We start from the raw sequence: 18,082 nt of genomic DNA on the forward strand, positions 1-18,082 counted from the left end.
CATGTAGCTCGAGGCCTAGGTTGGTGTGGAATGTGACAGTTTGTTTGTGAGGTAGCAAAGCTGCCAAATCTTAACTCAAAAATACAATAACTGTAATATATTGATGTGTAGCGTAGACAGAGATCAGTTTGTCGTTGCAGTAACCTACTTGTGTGCAATTTGAGTTCTTTGAAAATTCTTGAACAAAATACCAGTTAACTTACTGTATCGATTGTAGGAAGTCATGAACAAGCATTCAGATTAGCTGCTGACAACTGGTTCACAGTTTGTCCATCGTATTCAGTTTACCATTCATCACACTCAAGTTATCGACAATGGCATACAATGCAGTACCAGTTTATATTGTAAGTACATGTTTACTGCGGGATGCTGCATATGTGTGATATGGGGGCATTTCGAAAAGTAAAGATACAATGGCTCGCAGTCCTTAAATAGAACATTTATTTAGAAAAGTCAGTTACAACTTATTAACTGGATTATTTGCTATTTTTCGACATAATCACTCCCGTTATCCAAACATTTAAGTCGGTGCACAAGCTTTTGTATCCCACAGTCATAGAAGGTTGCCGCCTGTTGTCGGAACCACATTTAAACATCATATTTGATCTCTTAATCGTCGTGGAATGATTTTCCACCAAGATGTGACTTCAGGTAATGGAAGACATGGAAGTCGGCGGGCGCAAGGTCTAGGCTGTATGGCGTATGGTCCAATACGTCCCATTTGAATTGTTTGAGTAGTGCTTTGGTTACGAGCGCTGTGTTAGGCCGAACGTTGTTATGAAGCAAGCTGACTCCACTTGTCAGCATTCCCCTGAGTTTGTTTCGAATTGCCCTTCAAAGACGTTTCAAAGTCTGGCAATATGCAGCAGCATTAATTGTCGTTCCAGGAGGCATAAATTCCATCAGAAGAATGCCTTGTCTGTCCCAAAAAACAGAAGCCATGATTTTCTTGGCTGAAATAGACGTTCTGCGTTTTTTGGCTTTTGGTGAATTCGCAATTCTTTCAATGTGAGACATCTATTAGCACAAATTGCTTCCTCCGTTCTCCGAAGAAGGGCATCAGAGATCACAGATGGCCGGCCTGTTCTTTGTTTGTCATGAACATCTGCCCTACCTTCAGAGAAATGACGACACCATTTAGTTACATTTTGGTGATTCGTAATGTTCCCATAAACAGAAACAATTTCTTTTGTGAATATCTGCTGGTCGTTGACCTTTTGCATGAAGAAAATGTATGACGGAACGCACTTCACATTTGGCGGGATTCTGAATCGGCGCAGCCATTTTTAACACGACCTACTCCAACCAGAAGCAACGTTCAACTGCCGAACGACCGTGAGGAGAAAGCTAACGGTTCAAGGTTAACACCAGTGTTTCCAACTTGCTCGTCAAAACTCTTCTGTTCCCCTGGCGTACGGTGTATCTTTACTTTCTGAAATACCCTCGTAGATAAGTCTAGAGCTGGGGCATAGTTAGACAGCCTATCCAGTTCACTAAACCAGTCAGGTCAAGGAGGGACCAAAAAAAAGGTTGTGATGTATTTTTGAGTGCTGAAATTTAAACTGTTAGATACAATTTACAGTTATGGATTGAGGAACACTGTAACAGTGTCATATATTACTGAGTAAGAAACTGCAGTGAGCACCCACCATTGTGTGGTACACATCTGTTTGTTAGCTTGATATGTCAAGTGTTATTGCACATTTTACAGTATATTCAACAGTCATCTGTCAGTGCTACACACACACACACACAGACAAGGCCATGTGCATAAGATGCTTTTTGATTGTAAACTTTTTGTTCTGACAAAACTTTGCATGATGTGCTACATTTTATTTGCTAACAAGACAACTTGGCATGAGGTTCCAAGTCACAGTGAAAACATACTGTAAAATAATTTTTGATGACTAGAAGATGACAGCAAAGCCTGTTGAAACCGGTTGTCAAAAATAAGTATGTGAGTATTTATGCGAATTTGATTGTAGAAATGTTAGTAGATAAAATGTAACACATTTTGCAAAGTTTTGTCAGAAATAAAAAGTGAAAGATCGCTCATTCTCATTTTTGACAATGAGAAATTTCAACAAAATATGGTACATAAATAATCATGGAAAAAATTCTAATTTACATTTTAATTATCTAAGTACTAATCTTGGACATGCACTGAGAAAGTTGTTATAGACCGATATTTCATGAAGAAGGAAAAAAAAATTCTAAGCTGATGTCATGTTCTAGACCATTCCAAACAGCACTTTTTTGTATAAAATAATGTCGTCCAACAGTATATGTTACATACAACAATAATGTTACCAATAACAATAATTGTGAACTAGTGAAACATCAAAACCTTGAATGTTGAAGTTAACAAGAACTACAAAAGGAAATGTATTCACAACCTGTGGACAGCGTTGTTGTGGCATGTCTCAGTTCAATTTAGTGTTTCTTGTTCTGTCGCATTACAACGGCAGTGTTAATTTGTGGGTTTCCCCCTCAAATTTTTCATATTTTGGTACTGTACCAACCCTGATTGGAATGGTAGGCCATTAGATTTTTGATTGCGATGATTAATTTTCTCTCACTTTTACTGTCATTCATGTTTGTGGCATGCAACTAATGATGCTGCTGTCTTCGTTCTTGTCGCTGATTTGATGCAGTCCGCCACGAATTCTTCTCGTGTGATAAACTCTTCATCTGGAATTAGTGCTTGCAACCTAAATCCACAGTTGCTTGCTGGATGTTTTGCCATCTCTGTCTTTCCCTTTGGTTTTTACCGTCTACAGCCCCCTCAAGTACCATCGAGTTATTCCTTGATATCTTCCCAACACATGTCCTGTCATCCTGTCCCTTCAAGTCGCTGTTTCAACATGTTCCTTATATTGCCAGTTCTGCAGAGAACTACCAAATTTATCTTATTTGAGCTTACAAGAAAATAATCAATTTTGTGTGACTTTCATATCTGTGACGTGCCTGGGCTTAAATTCGTAGGAATAGGGAATGAAAGAGTAAGCCTAACCAAACTAAAATGGTAGCTTTACTTTAGAATAAAAACAAAGCAATAACTAAAATGAAGCCAATTGTTTCAGAGAGCAGTTATTTGTACATTTGTGGAGTCAAAATCTGCCAAGTAACATTCAGTATCCTGTTGCCTCACCTCGTGTGTTGCAGCCCTCTTGGTATGCTGTACACAAGATGGTGGAGAACGTCCCTGTAGCTCGTCCCACTCTTATGTGATCTTAGGTTTTCCTGGTGTATTTCTAACTTTCAGAATTCTTGAGTGTCTGCCCCCGATCACATTGTAACTTCTCCACGATATTTCAGTTAACAGCCTTGTTACTACATTCAGGCAGTTCCTCATGACTGCTGCTCACCTCTGGTGAGCTCATGGCCTATAGAAGGTGTGATCAAAGGGTAAAGGGAATTATTGTTTTTCTTAAAGAACTATTTATTCATCATCATGAAGAACATAAACTTTGCCCCCTTCAAAGTAATCCTCCTCAGATCTAATGCACTTTCCCAATCTTGGAAGCACTTCTGGATCTCGTGTTTTGTTATTGTGTTCATCTCCTTGTCAGTCTGTTACTTTTTATGTGATGAATGGTGGCAAAATGTCATTTCAGGGTTCTCTTTAGTCTCAGGGATAGAAAGAAGTCACAGGTGGCTATGTCCAGCAAATACAGAGCCTGTGGCAACATAAGTTTTGTGTTTTTGCCAAAACATCACGAACAAGCATTGAGGTGTGAGGGAGAGCATTATTGTGATGCATTTTCCGTGAGTGATTTTTGCCACACGTCTACCGTATTTACTCGAATCTAAGCCGCACTTTTTTTACAGTTTTTGTAATCCAAAAAACCGCCTGCGGCTTAGAATCGAGTGCAAAGCAAGCGGATGTTCTGAAAAATGTTGGTAGGTGCCGCCACAACTAACTTCTGCCGTCGAATATATGTAGCACTACACAGGCATGCTTTGTAGGCACGAAGATAAATACTGGTGCCAAAACCTCTGCGTCAGTAAATAAAGGTGGAAGACGAGCTTTTTTTCTCCGCCCCGAGTTTCGACCACTGCATTTTCATACATTATCCAACGAAGTAAATACAAATTCAGTATTGTTCATCTTCGAATGTATCAGTATTTCAATGTACTACGAAAATCCGACTGGCAAAACTGTTAGGGATGTTTGTCAATATGGCCAACTATACGTTCTGAATTTTTTCCTACCTGTGAGAAGAGATGGTTGGTAATAGGAACCTGATGAAACGTGAATCACATGCAGTATTCTCTTCACCATAAGAATAATACGAACATAAACATTTTGCCATGTATTCTTTCGTGTTTGCTGCTATCTCATTTAAATCCTGTCTGCCTAATAAACTACGAAACTAGAGTGAGACAACAGCAAACGCGGAAGAACATATGTATCGTGTCATGTTTATATTCATATTATTCATATGCCTAATAGTGATACAGTCAGAAACTGACTAGATTTTTAAATCTAAGACAACTCTTAATTTCTGTGCAGAATTTGATGTACTAAAGAAGCAGCCACAAAGATTTTCAAACGGAGAAAAATTTTTGCCTAACTCTCGTTCAGAACATGTTCTATCATACGCAGTCTATTATTTGGTTCTTGTTGATCATTATCAAAGAAAGCAGCAGTGTAAGTAAAAACAAATAGCAGTCTCTCGCCATTGTTTGGCTAATGAGACAATTCCTCTCTTTTTTTTTTTTTTTTATTGTAAGCGGCGGTAGCGCGCACAAAAGCAAGCCATGCCGCGAGCGGCGACAGGCCGTAAACACGCACTATCAGAATGCGACAAACAGTGCATGACACAGTACAGTAATGCATTTTCAGCTTAGTGACGTAAACACCTATAGCAAAGAAAACAGCACTTATCAGACCAAAGCAAAATAAGCAATCGATTCAAACCAGACGAAGCACATGAAAAAGGAAGGGTACCCGTATAAATATGGACAGAGCGCCTGACTCATACCAATGGCTACCTGGTAAAGCTTAACTGCTAAGCTTACGACTCGAACCAAACTACTGTAGCTGTATCGTCATTCATTCGACCTAAATTGTGTCTCATATTACAATGGACCAACTTTGTTTCTATTTGGAGGTGCGGCCTAAAACTTTTCTCTCCCCTTGAATTTCGAGTCTAAAGTTTCAGGTGCGGCTTAGATATGGGAATTTTTTTTTTTTTTTTTCTTTATTTCGAGTCTCATTTTTCAGGTGTGGCTTAGATTCGAGTGCGGCTTATATTCGAGTAAATATGGTAGTCACTTTCTTCAGATTGCTTCACGCAGTCTGCACATAATTTTGAGTTAGTATTTATTACTGACTGTATAAACTGCACATAATTTCGAGTTAGTATTTCTTACTGACTGTGTGACTATAAGGCAGGAACTCATGACACACTGTCCCATGAAGAATTCACATGTGATCGAGCTTGTCAAATATTTTCTGCTTTTGGCTCTTCAAGGCAGTTTTGGTGGGGAAAATGGTTTCAGCATCATACCCATATGCCCATGTTTTGTCTGTATTACAGCCTTCTATAAAAGTACCAGTTCATTATTGACTTCATTCAGCAATTTCTGTACAGTGTCTGTGACATTGTTTTTGACGTAAATTCAACAATTTATACCAAAACTTTGCTGCTACAAATTTTGTGCTCAAAATGTCTGAAAAAATTGCTTGTCATGAGCCAAATGATATGCCTATATGATCAGCAAACTCTCTGAGGGTGATTCAGTGATTTTTCAGAAAAATTTTGCTTCCTTCTTCCATATCGTCAGTCAGTCATTGATGTGCTATGACGTAAAAGGCAGTCAATGTCTTCAACGTCTTCTACGTCTTCTCGACAATCTTTGAAACATTTATACCACTGGGTAAACACGTGACTTAACCATATTGATTTAGCCAAAAGCCACGCTCAACATTTCAAATGATTGCTGCACTTTCTTCAGTTTTTCAAGCAAAATTGAATACAGGTTCTATGATCCATCTTTTTCGAAAGTAAAAATTCACCGAGCACTTGAAAACGCACAAAATGTAGTGTTAGGAGAGCTATGCGAGAGACATTCAATGAATTCGAAAGTTTATGTTCTATGTACTGACTTGGCAGAAAATCCTAAGAAATTTTCGTCTTGTGTCAAAGCGGTAGGTGGATCAAAACAAAATGTCCAGACGCTCTGTGACCAATATGGTACTGAATCAGAGGATGACAGACTAAAGGCCGAAATACTAAATGTCTTTTTCCGAAGCTGTTTCACAGAGGAAGACTGCACTGTAGTTCCTTCTCTAGATTGTCGCACAGATGACAAAATGGTAGATATCGAAATAGACGACAGAGGGATAGAGAAACAATTAAAATCACTCAAAAGAGGAAAGGCCGCTGGACCTGATGGGATACCAGTTCGATTTTACACAGAGTACGCGAAGGAACTTGCCCCCCTTCTTGCAGCGGTGTACCGTAGGTCTCTAGAAGAGCGTAGCGTTCCAAAGGATTGGAAAAGGGCACAGGTCATCCCCATTTTCAAGAAGGGATGTCGAACAGATGTGCAGAACTATAGACCTATATCTGTAATATCGATCTGTGTAGAATTTTGGAACACGTATTACGTTCAAGTACAGTGACTTTTCTGGAGACTAGAAATCTACTCTGTAGGAATCAGCACGGGTTTCGAAAAAGACGGTCGTGTGAAACCCAGCTCGCGCTATTCATCCACGAGACTCAGATGGCCATAGATTCGGGTTCCCAAGTAGTAGCTACAATATGACAGATCAGCAACTGGAAGCAGTTAATTCCATAAATTATCTGGGATTAGGCATTAGGACTGATTTAAAATGGAATCGCCATATAAAATTGTCGGGAAAGCAGATGCCAGACAGATTCATTGGAAGAATCCTAAGGAAATGCAGTCTGAAAACAAAGGATGTAGGTTACAGTACGCTTGTTCGCCCACTGCTCGAATACTGCTCAGCAGTGTGGGATCTGTACCAGATAGGGTTGATAGAAGAGATAGAGAAGATCCGAGGGAGAGAAGCGCGCTTCGTTACAGGATTGTTTAGTAATCGCAAAAGTGTTACGGAGATGATGGATAAACTCCAGTGGAAGACTCTGCAGGAGAGACGCTCAGTAGCTCGATACGGGCTTTTGTTCAAGTTTCGAGAACATACCTTCACCGAGGAGTCGAGCAGTATATTGCTCCCTCCGACGTATATCTCGCGAAGAGACCGTGAGGATAAAATCAGAGAGATTAGAGCCCACACAGAGGCATACCGACAATCCTCCTTTCCACGAACAATACGAGACTGGAATAGAAGGGAGAACCGATAGAGGTACTCAAGGTACCCTCCGCCACACACCGTCAGGTGCCATGCGGAGTATGGCTGTAGATGTAGACTGTCGGCACTAGACTAAATTTTGAAAACAGCTGAAAATGCAGTCAAACATCAGGAACATGTACACCAATCACATAAAAACTTCTTATTGAGAGTGGGATTTATAAAGCCCACGAAATTAAAAAATTCTCATCACTTTTTGGGTCACACCTCATACACATTGGCTGTTACCGTGTCGATCACTAGACTCCCGTTGCTTTCTGTGCAGCCACCATGGTGTTGAGGGACAGCACTGCCAAATCTGCCGTGGCCGATCAAAGTTTAAAAACGGGCAGTGCCGTAGACTACAACAAAACTAGTTACTTGGGCAATCCTCCTCTTCCTACAGTTCCGTGATTAAAGTGGCTGTTCGAATTAGAGTCGATGTGATTAACAAAGATAGTGGTCTACAACTAACAAGGGAACCTCCCCATCGCACCCCTCTCAGATTTAGTTATGAGTTGGCACAGTGGATAGGCCTTGAAAAACTGAATAGAGATCAATCGAGAAAACAGGAAGAAGTTGTGTGGAAGTATGAAAAAAATAAGCAAAATATACAAAGTGAGTAGTCCATGCGTGGGATAGGCAATATCAAGGATAAAGTGACCCAAAGAGCGCCGTGGTTCCGTGGTTAGCGTGAGCAGCTGCGGAACGAGAGGTCCTTGGCTCAAGTCTTCCCTCAAGTGAAAAGTTTAATTCTTTATTTTCAGACAATTATCAAAGTTCATGCACTCAAACATAATCAACTTAGCTCTCCAAAATACCAGGACATGTTCAGATTTGCTTGGACATATGCAGGATTTGACGGTCTACACACGGAAAAATTTGAAAACGTTAAAATCATATGTTTTGACAGAGCACAGGGAAAACTGTGCGACTGTGAAACTGTCACATTCATTTATTGCAGTTTATGTGACAAACTCTTATGTTTTCATCACTTTTTTGGGAGAAAACCTTTATCGGGCAAGGTAGAAGAATCTTTTTACCCATTTGCCAAGTGTGCAAGTTAGGTGGGCCGACAACATATTCCTGTCATGTGACGCACATGCCGTCACCAGTGTCGTATAGAATATATTAGAGATGTTTTCCTGTGGAGGAATCGGTTGACCTATGACCTTGCGATCAAATGTTCTCGGTTCCCATTGGAGAGGCACGTCCTTTCGTCTACTAATCGCACGGTTTTGCGGTGCGGTCGCAAAATACAGACACTAAACTTATTACAGTGAACAGAGACATCAATGAACGAACGGACAGACCATAACTTTGCGAAAATAAAGAAAGTAAACTTTACACTCGGGGGAAGACTTGATCCGAGGACCGCTCGTTCTGCAGCTGCTCACGCTAACCACGGGACCACGGCGCTCCTGAGCTCACACTCTCCTTGATGTTGCCTATCTTGTGCATGGACTACTCAGAGTGTATATTTTGCTTATTTTTTTTTCATGGTTCCATACAACTTCTTCCTGTTTTCTCGACTGAACTGTGTTCAGTTTTTCGAGGCCTATCCACTGTGCCAACTTACAACTAAATCTGAGGGGGGTGCGATGGGGAGGTTCCCTTGAGAGTCGGGTGTGGAATCCTGCACTGAGCTGAGAAGAAGCAAAGTGTTCCCAAACCGTAAGGTCTGCTTCCAGTGGTGGTGGCAGAGAATGGGAATAAGTTAGCAGCCAGGCATAGCTACTGCTACCACGCACTGTGGTGGACGCGCGGACAGTGAAAGGAACGGAGTGATGCAGGAGGCGATGGCTGATGTACGAGGGCCGTACTGAAAGTAACTGGAGCGGGTGTCACGTATCTCGGCGGGTTGTGGGGGAGTTCTGCGCAGCCAGCAGTTAATGGTGGGGGAGCCAGCTGCGACAGTGTAGCCACACTGTGCGTTAGCTCTCCATTCGACTGTCTGCTACTGACTGCTGCGCATTGAAGTATGTGCGCGTGCAGGAAAGTAACGAGTGCAATAACACCTGTACGTCTTTGTGAGAAAGGCGTCATTGAATCGTCTGCCTTTATAATACGGAGTTGTATAAAATGTGTAAAAATAAAAAAGCTATGATCATTGGCAAGAACTATGGACGGACTTGCATTGTTTATTGTGTTGTCGATTGACACAAGAATACTGTGTTTAGTAACTGGGAAAACAGCTGCGCATTTATCTATCCTTCCTATTCTAATTCGGGAAATACAATCTTTTTGTGCTGCCTTGAAAAATAAAATTTGAAAAGTAGAAGAAACCTTGCGAAAAGATGTGTACCTACTGATACTCACATGATTTTTGTAAGACACACGAAATGTTTTGCAATACGTGTGAGTACCGGGAAAAATCGTGGCACATAAGGGAGTATTTCTGTCTCTTTCGAACCCAGAGAATACATTCACCCTATGATGGCTTGCCATTCATAGACAAAATTATTTATTTGGATTGCAGGGGAAATATTTGCACATGTGAAATTTTTACATGCCAGTTTTTTAAGTGACCTAAGCAAACTTCTGAGCAGTTTATACATAGAGCATCTTTTTGGCACACAACTGAAAGTCATATTTCAGAAAATGTAAAAAGAGCCTGTCATACATTAAAAATAGTTATTTAAAGATCCAAAGGCACTTTGTTTCTAGACATCTCACTTACAACAAATAATTTATAGTTGTTTATATTGTGTCTATTGTACATAGTTACTGTCATACATAATATAAAACAAGTTTCCATGTGCTGTTTGTTGGGACTAATTTTCGGGAAAGCAAGAACAATTACTTTTCAAAAATGAAGGGAGCAGTCCGACTAGCATAAATACAAACGAAATTTTACATATTTTGATGGATATAGATGGAAAGTAGATGAGTGTAATCACTAAAGGCAAGCTTTAAACAGTCCACAACGAAATTGCGTAAGAAACTAAAATCTTTTTATAATTACTTTACCAGCCAGGCAAACCTAGACTCTAGTTACATAATATAGGCTTATGATTTACAATGTATGTTTAAATGCTTAGCGCATCATTGCAGTACTGTCACAGGTATCCCAAAATGTTGTCTTCATCCTCGCTGTCTGAAGACGAATCCAAATGAAAGGCTCCATCACGGAGTCTCTTGTCAATTTCCTTTTTAAAATCATCTTCCTGGAGTATTTGTGAATGTCTGACACAGTTTGCCCATGCAGATATGCTTACATTGTCCGCTACTTCATGTGAGAGTCTTTCCACATCAGCAATTTGGAAGGTGCTGTTTCTTCCTGAGATATGGCTTTTAACTAGGCCCATACCAGCTCAGTAGGATTGTAGTGGCAGTGATATGGTGGTAACCTGATCACTCGGTGACCATGCTGTCTTGCCAGTTCATCTGTCTTGTAAGTGTGGTATTTAGGCTTGTACGCATTTAGAGCGTGAGTAACTCTGCCCCGGTCTGTGACGCTGTGTGAGGAATTCCATTAGACGACAACCGTGAAATAATTTAATCCTTCCTGGTATTTGAAGTAGGAGCCTTATTCACTCGTACAGAGTGCACGCTTGCATTTTCCATGACAATAACAGAATTCTGTCATTCACAGAAGTAGCTGTTATACAAACCACCACTGAAAGACAGTGTAGGTCATTTCAGAGTGATAGTCATCAGAGTCCTTCATCTTTGATGCCTTAAATATTAATTTTTTCTCTGGTATGAAGCCTGTCTCTGCAAAGCCGCATGAAGCACAACAGGGCGTTTGTTTTCCCACAGGAACCTTCAGGCCGCCAACATCGTCACTTATCTTCCAGCATGTTGGTGTAGAATGGTTCTGGTGAACGTATGTTTCATCGAGATAGTAAATATGTGATTTTCCGGCTTGTTTTATCTCTTGCATTTCTCTAAAGAACACAATTATTGCTGCTACAATGCCACTTCTCTCTAAGAGCAGTTTTCTTCCGTCATTGCTCTTTCTGTATTTAAATCCCATCTCCCTTAATATTCTCAACATGGTAGATTTGCTGTCATTGAAGCTTTCAGCTTCTTTCATGTAGGAACATGATTTATCTGCCGTAGGATATTCACCTTGCCTATACATATCAAATATTTTGTGCCATAACACGTTCTTGCTGAAATCGTCGAGCTCACTTACGAATTTCTTTCGATTTCGGCACTTACCAGGCGACTTAAAAATGTGATTTGTTCTCTTCAGTAGATGCTTTTTCACTGGTGATCTGTTGTACAGTTCTAAAACGGATACCACAAGCCTCAGCTGTTTGTTATTGGCACTTGGCAACACTGGGCAATGCTATTCTGTCATCTGTGGCTGCCGCTTCCAGCTCCCGTCTAAAGAACTGATACACGCAAAATATTATTTCTCTCACCTGCCTGTGTAATACTGGGTGAGATTTGCTGTTGCCACTCATATTACCAGAATGCCTTGCTATAACTTCCGAAAAAGGACCATACACAATGCTAAAACCAGTTGTAAACTTGCTCCGCACAGAACGACATTAAATCGGGCGCTCGCTACGGCTGACTCACTCCTATTGGTCGGCATGTCACGTGACTTCCGTGCTAATGCGCATTCAGTCCTCACCCGCCAAATTACATGACGCCCGCTCTACCAACAGTTTTTAAAATTTTTAATCTTTGTTTTTTAGACGCACCAAATACATCTTAATCTGGAGTGTTGGCACTGTAATATTTATGTATACAAAAAAGATACATGTTTCAATGTTTTGCTGCCCGTGAGTAGTCACAAACGTTGTGGGTATCATTGTGTTGACGGTCAAGAATGGATCTGCCTATTGTCCAACAAATCTCTGCGACAGTTCTGAAGGGAGTGCCGTGCATCACTTTCTGCCATTTAGGACTCAAGTTGCAGTGACAGGTGCTTAAGTCCAGGGAGTCGTGGAAGCTGGTAGAGAACCTCCCAGGCCCGTCAATCGAACAGATCGGTTACAGTGTGCGCCATATGTGCTTGAGCGTTGTCCTGCAGAATCACGAACAGGTCCAGCAGAAAGCATTACTGTTTCTTTGTCTAAGCTGTTCACAGGCAGTGCTTTAAAAACATGCATGTGGGTTTGATTGAAAGGAAGCAGAAAGCTGAAAATTCAGTAATGTGCTTTGCTGCTTAAAAAATTCTTTATGTAGAGGTATTAGATGTGTCCCTTGCTGGAGTAGTTTTTTGGAAAATGTAATTTTTGCATAAAAAAAATTAAAAAACACATATTTTGGCTTTGCATGTTTTCTTGCTAGACAGTTGTTATTAAAAGTGATGTATGATACTTCAAAGTTAAGTAACTTGCTGCCAGTTTTTCAAAGAATGTGCAATGTGTCATGAGTGCAAATTGTGATAGCATATATGGCAGAAGCAGAAATTGACAGTCTCTCTCTTTTTTTTTTTTTTTTTTTTTTTTTTCCAAAATGGAGTCCCCCAACCGTCTGTAAAAGTATTTCGAAATTTCTGTAGCTGTCTACTAGGAGTTTTTAAATGACATTACATCCTCTGTTTCTATGTTTCTAAGGTGTCAAGAAGATCCTGCCCATGTCTGGTTCCTTCTTTAAGAAGATCATAAATTGGCCAATTTTTGCGTGCAATACATCTTTCGGCTGTTCAGATTATTGAATGGTTCACAAGAAATGTACCTTAATTTCAAAGTGTCCAAACGAATATTACCTGAACACAAGTCACTGCCAGACTGACTGCTAAACACCAAACACATTCCTTTTGTTATTGGTGTATCACAGGAAGCAGAGCACTCACATCCATGGTTTGGCTGTGGCTACATTGTGCTGTGCAGTTAGGCATCCAGAGTTCTACCGTTCACTGCTAGGTGGCAGTGGCATTGTTTTCACAGCAACAGTTGATGAATTCATCTTAGCTCAGCCATCTGTGAAATTTTTAGTGTATATACACAAACCTTTATCATAAATCAGTCTATTAGTAAAACTGTATCAAAGGCCTTGCAGTACTTCCTGAAATAAGCCTAAATACACGGAGAGAAGCGAATAGGGGACGTGAATTTGTATATATGGGTTTGTGATGAATGGCATGTATAGATTGTTGACAAACTCTGTGGAATGTGGGGTCAGTGTAATAATGTAGATTGGTACTTACTGTAAAGAAGACATGTTACATTGCAAACAGGCACAATTAAGATACTGTGCCTGTCTGGTACTTAATGTGTCTTCTTTATGGTAAGTAGCAGTCTATCTTTTACACATTGTTGATATTCCTACGTGGAGTTTGCATTTTTTAATGCACTAAATAAGTAGACAGTGATGAGAGCAATAGCTAAGTTTGAGAAAATTGACTGAGTTGTGGACGTTAAACCCCTGGCGTGTCCTCGTTTTAACCCTCCTGTGGAAGACATCGCCTTCACGAGTGTTAATGTTGTTGCAAATTCGGTGAAATCTGTTTGCTGACATTCACAGCAGGTGGGATGTTTCCAGAACCAGCATGCGAGCAATTCTGAAATACAAAGTGAACCTCGGTGCATTTGGAATCCAACTGACATGAGAACTGAAGCCAGTCACGAAAGATACTGAGCATTTGGCTGTCGGGCACTTGCGAAACAAAGAACAGACAATAATTCCATTGAGAAAATGGTCATTGGCGAAGCACACTTCATCTACTTCTGTATGTACACGGATACTCTGCAAATCGCATTTAAGTGCCTAGCACAGGGCTCATCGACCCACCTTCACAATAATTCTCTATTTCACTCTCAAACAATGTACGGAAAAAACTAGCACCCATATCTTTTTGTGCAAGCTGTGATTTCCCTTATTGTAGTATGACGATTTATCCCTACTAGGTCGGCAGTCGACAAAATATTTACGCATTCGGAGGAGAAAGCTAGTGATTGAAATTTCGTGAGAAGATCCTACAGCAATGAGAAACATCTTTGTTTTAATGATGTCCACCCCAAATCCTGTATCGTGTCCTCTATTTCTCAGTAATACAAAATGTGCTGTCCTGCTTTGAACTTCCTCACTGTCCTATTTGATGTACATCCCGAACTGCACAGCAATACTACAGAAGACTGTGGTCAAGTGTAGTGTAAGTCTCTTTAGCACACCTGTTGCATCTTTTGCATGTTCTGCTAATAAAATGCAATCTTTGGTTCCCATTCCCCACAACATTTTGTACGTGTTCTTTCCAAACTGTTCATAATTGTGATTCATAGATATTTAGTTGAATTTATGGCCTTTAGATTTGATTGGTTTATTGTGTAACCAATGTTTAATGGTTTCCTTTTAGCACTTGTGTGGACAATCTCACACTTTCCATTATTTAGGGTCAATTGACAATATTTGCACCATACAGATATCTCTCCTAAATTATTTTCCAATTTGTTTTAATCTTCTAGACGATAAATGACAGCATCATCTGCAAACAACCTAAGGCAGCTGCTCACATTGTCTCCTAAATCATTTGTACAGATAAGCAACAGCAGAGGGCCTATAACCCTACCTCGGGTAACCCAGAAATCGCTCCTGTTTTACGTGGTAACTTTCCATCAATTAGTAAAAACTGTGACTTCTCTAACAGGAAATCATATATCACATAACTGAGATGATATTCCATAAGCACACAGTTTGATTACGAGCTGCTTGTGAGGTACGGTGTCAAAAGCCTTCTGGAAATCTAGAAATACTGAATCAGTTTAAAATCTCTTGTCAGTAGCACTTGCTGTGGAATGGCTTCGTGAACTAGCAAAATGGCAGGATAGGGGCACAGAAAACTGTCGAGTGATTAGGGAGAATCCATTACATCTACAAGTTACTGGGGGTGTAGCATTTCAGACGAGGGTATAATCGAGATGTACTGCTTCGAAGATAGTGTGATGCTGCAGACTCGTAGAGGCCATTTGTATAATATTGTATTTCGTACATAATCACGTGTACTGTACACAGCAATAATATGTAAATTACTGAATTTCACCAATTAATTTGTTTGTAGTTACGCGTTTTTATGGGGCGCGCTTTAAGTTCCATTTCGGGAACAGTTAGTTCTCTACCTCACAGTGGGGTACACTTTTTGTTTCAGGGATATAAAAGCCGGTAACATCCTTCTGGGTGAGGACGGCACAGTGCAGATAGCAGACTTCGGCGTGTCGGCGTGGCTGGCGACTGGCAGAGACCTTTCGCGCCAGAAGGTGCGCCACACTTTTGTCGGCACCCCCTGCTGGATGGCGCCAGAGGTCATGGAACAGGTACAGTCCCACTTTCCCTTACCATTTGTATGTGGGTACTCAGCGTAATTTGGCAGTATTTATTGTGCAGTGTGTGGTGATCATTAGGAAAAATGTTTGGCTCTAGGTGCTTCGTACAGGTCTCTGTATAAAAACTTTGTTGTGATATGAAAAAGTCTTCCTGAAATATTAGATTTACGAGTGCTGTTGATTACAAAACATTTGAACACTGACACTGTAGCCAGTAGTTCAGTGTGTTGCAGAAAAGTCCACAGTCGGAGTTACGTGTTCAAATATCACTGGTTGCAACTTTTTTTTTAAACTTTTATTTCAATTGTATATTTATCGTCAAATGGATTTGTTAATTAACAAATTTTGAATCTTAATTATTTAATAAAAATAACATATTTTTATTTTAATTACTGATCTCGCAGAAATGCAAATAAATGAAAATATGACATCTTGGGTTGTCGGGTGTTCTGCCGGATATCAGCGTCGTACTTGCACGATATTTCAGTCACGTAGCTCGTGACCTTCATCAGGTGCGACCTGAGACTGCTCCTCGAGTGGACCTGGTCCAGTATTTATGCCTATGGCCTTCCCCCTCCACCAACGGCTGCAGGCGCTTCCTCTGTGGTCCGCGCCCATTCCCTGCGACCTGCTGGAGTGTTGCTGCTCCGTTTTCCGTCCGCTGCGGTTCTAGGTGTTCCCTCTGCGGTCCGCGCCCACCAAACCCGCTCCTGGGGGTTTCATCAACGGTCTGGGGTACCAAGCGTTCCCCCTGTGGTCCGCACCCGCTCACCACGACCTGTTGGAGCGTTGCCGCTCCATTTTTCGTCGGCAGCGGCTCTGGAACCAGCGACCAACAGGTCGTGGTGAGCGGGCGCGGACTGCAGGGGGAACGCTTGGTACCCCAGACCGTTGATGAAACCCCCAGGAGCGGGTTTGGTGGGCGCGGACCGCAGAGGGAACACCTAGAACCGCAGTGGACGGAAAACGGAGCAGCAACACTCCAGCAGGTCGCAGGGAATGGGCGCGGACTACAGAGGAAGCGCCTGCAGCCGTTGGTGGAGGGGGAAGGCCGTAGGCATAAATACTGTACCAGGTCCACTCGAGGAGCAGTCTCAGGTCGCACCTGATGAAGGTCACGAGCTACGTGACCGAAATATCGTGCAAGTATGACGCTGATATCCGGCAGAACACCCGACAACCCGAGATGTCATTAGATCGCCGGGAAAGCCTGAAGAGTTACAAATGAAAATATGATAAAAGTGCAAAACGTGAAATAGGAAATAAAATAAATTGCAGTAGTTTAAAAGAATAACACATTCTGCATGCTACATATTAAGTTTTTTATTTAATTTGCACATCCAGATGTTTTTCGTCGTATTTACGAGGCATCTTCAATGGGTTTTCTTACACGATCTTTTCGTTGGCAAATATAGGCGATTGTTTACATGTATAGATTATAGATTTAAGACAGTTTGTAAAATACCTTTTTACTTCTAGATACTGAATAGTTATTTGATGTATATAATTTTAACAGCAGACCATTTCACCTCTGTGTATCAAATTTTAATAAATTTTTGTAAATGAGTAATTAAAAAAATTGTACTAGATTCTGTTTCAGCATTTGTTAATTACCATATGCTTTTGTTAATAAATATGGAATTTAAATGAAAGTAAAGAAGAAGTTGCTATTAGTTAATTTGAACCAGTGACCGCAAGACTGCTAGACTTTTATGCTACCGCCGGCCGCGGTGGTCTAGCAGTTCTAGGCGCTCAGTCCGGAACCGCGCGACTGCTACGGTCGTAGGTTCGAATCCTGCCTTGGGCATGGATGTGTGTGATATCCTTAGGTTAGTTAGGTTTAAGTAGTTCTAAGTTCTAGGGGACTGATGACCACAGATATTAAGTCCCATAGTGCTCAGAGCCATTTTTTTATGCTACCCACTCAGCTAACAGGAACTGTGAACAGCAGATTATTCATCTCATGACATACATTAGCAGTCCATATGGGTTGCATACAGATGTGTCAAAAATTAACATTACAGTTGTAATGATTTTGTGACAGTAGTAAATAGCGACACTGAAATTATGTTTATATGGACGAGTATTTGTGTGTGTATTTAACAAGTTGTATACAGGTCAAATTACCATTTTGTCCTACAAGATTCATCCACTGAGTAACAGCATTTCAGTATCACTGCTATGTATATAGCTTCCTTTTGAGTGGACCTAAGTTCATTTGCATTATCGTGTCCTCTTTTAGTTTATAATTAATTTCATTCTCATGTATGGTAGTGCCTGGGTGTATGGGAAGCATAAAGTGCCTTGTATTGTATGTGAACAGAATGGTTACTCTCAGATAGTGGAAGAGTTACTGTTTGAAGTTTTATAAATAATGGCTGACATGGTTCTTTATGCTGTACAGTGCACAATTACTAAATGATTTTTTCCTCTGTATCTGCAGTGTCCACACCGTTAGCTGAATTTCCCCAAAAACAATACCATTGCATGCCTACGGGGTATTGCCTCAGTTGTGCAACTGGGTTCATGATTTTTT

General features: G+C 40.8%; 1 protein-coding gene across 5 annotated transcripts in view; it reads left to right on the plus strand.

Annotated features, from left to right (window-relative positions):
* The window catches only part of LOC126213087 (serine/threonine-protein kinase OSR1), a 587,751-nt gene that overhangs the window by 475,270 nt on the left and 94,399 nt on the right, over positions 1-18,082 (plus strand). For all 5 annotated transcript variants that reach the window (XM_049940682.1, XM_049940685.1, XM_049940683.1 and 2 more), the window contains one exon: positions 15,372-15,537. In XM_049940682.1, coding sequence (XP_049796639.1) covers positions 15,372-15,537 — 166 coding nt within the window. The remainder of the gene's footprint in view (positions 1-15,371; positions 15,538-18,082) is intronic.

This window comes from Schistocerca nitens, chromosome 11, assembly GCF_023898315.1.
Source record: "Schistocerca nitens isolate TAMUIC-IGC-003100 chromosome 11, iqSchNite1.1, whole genome shotgun sequence".
NCBI lineage: Eukaryota > Metazoa > Arthropoda > Insecta > Orthoptera > Acrididae > Schistocerca > Schistocerca nitens.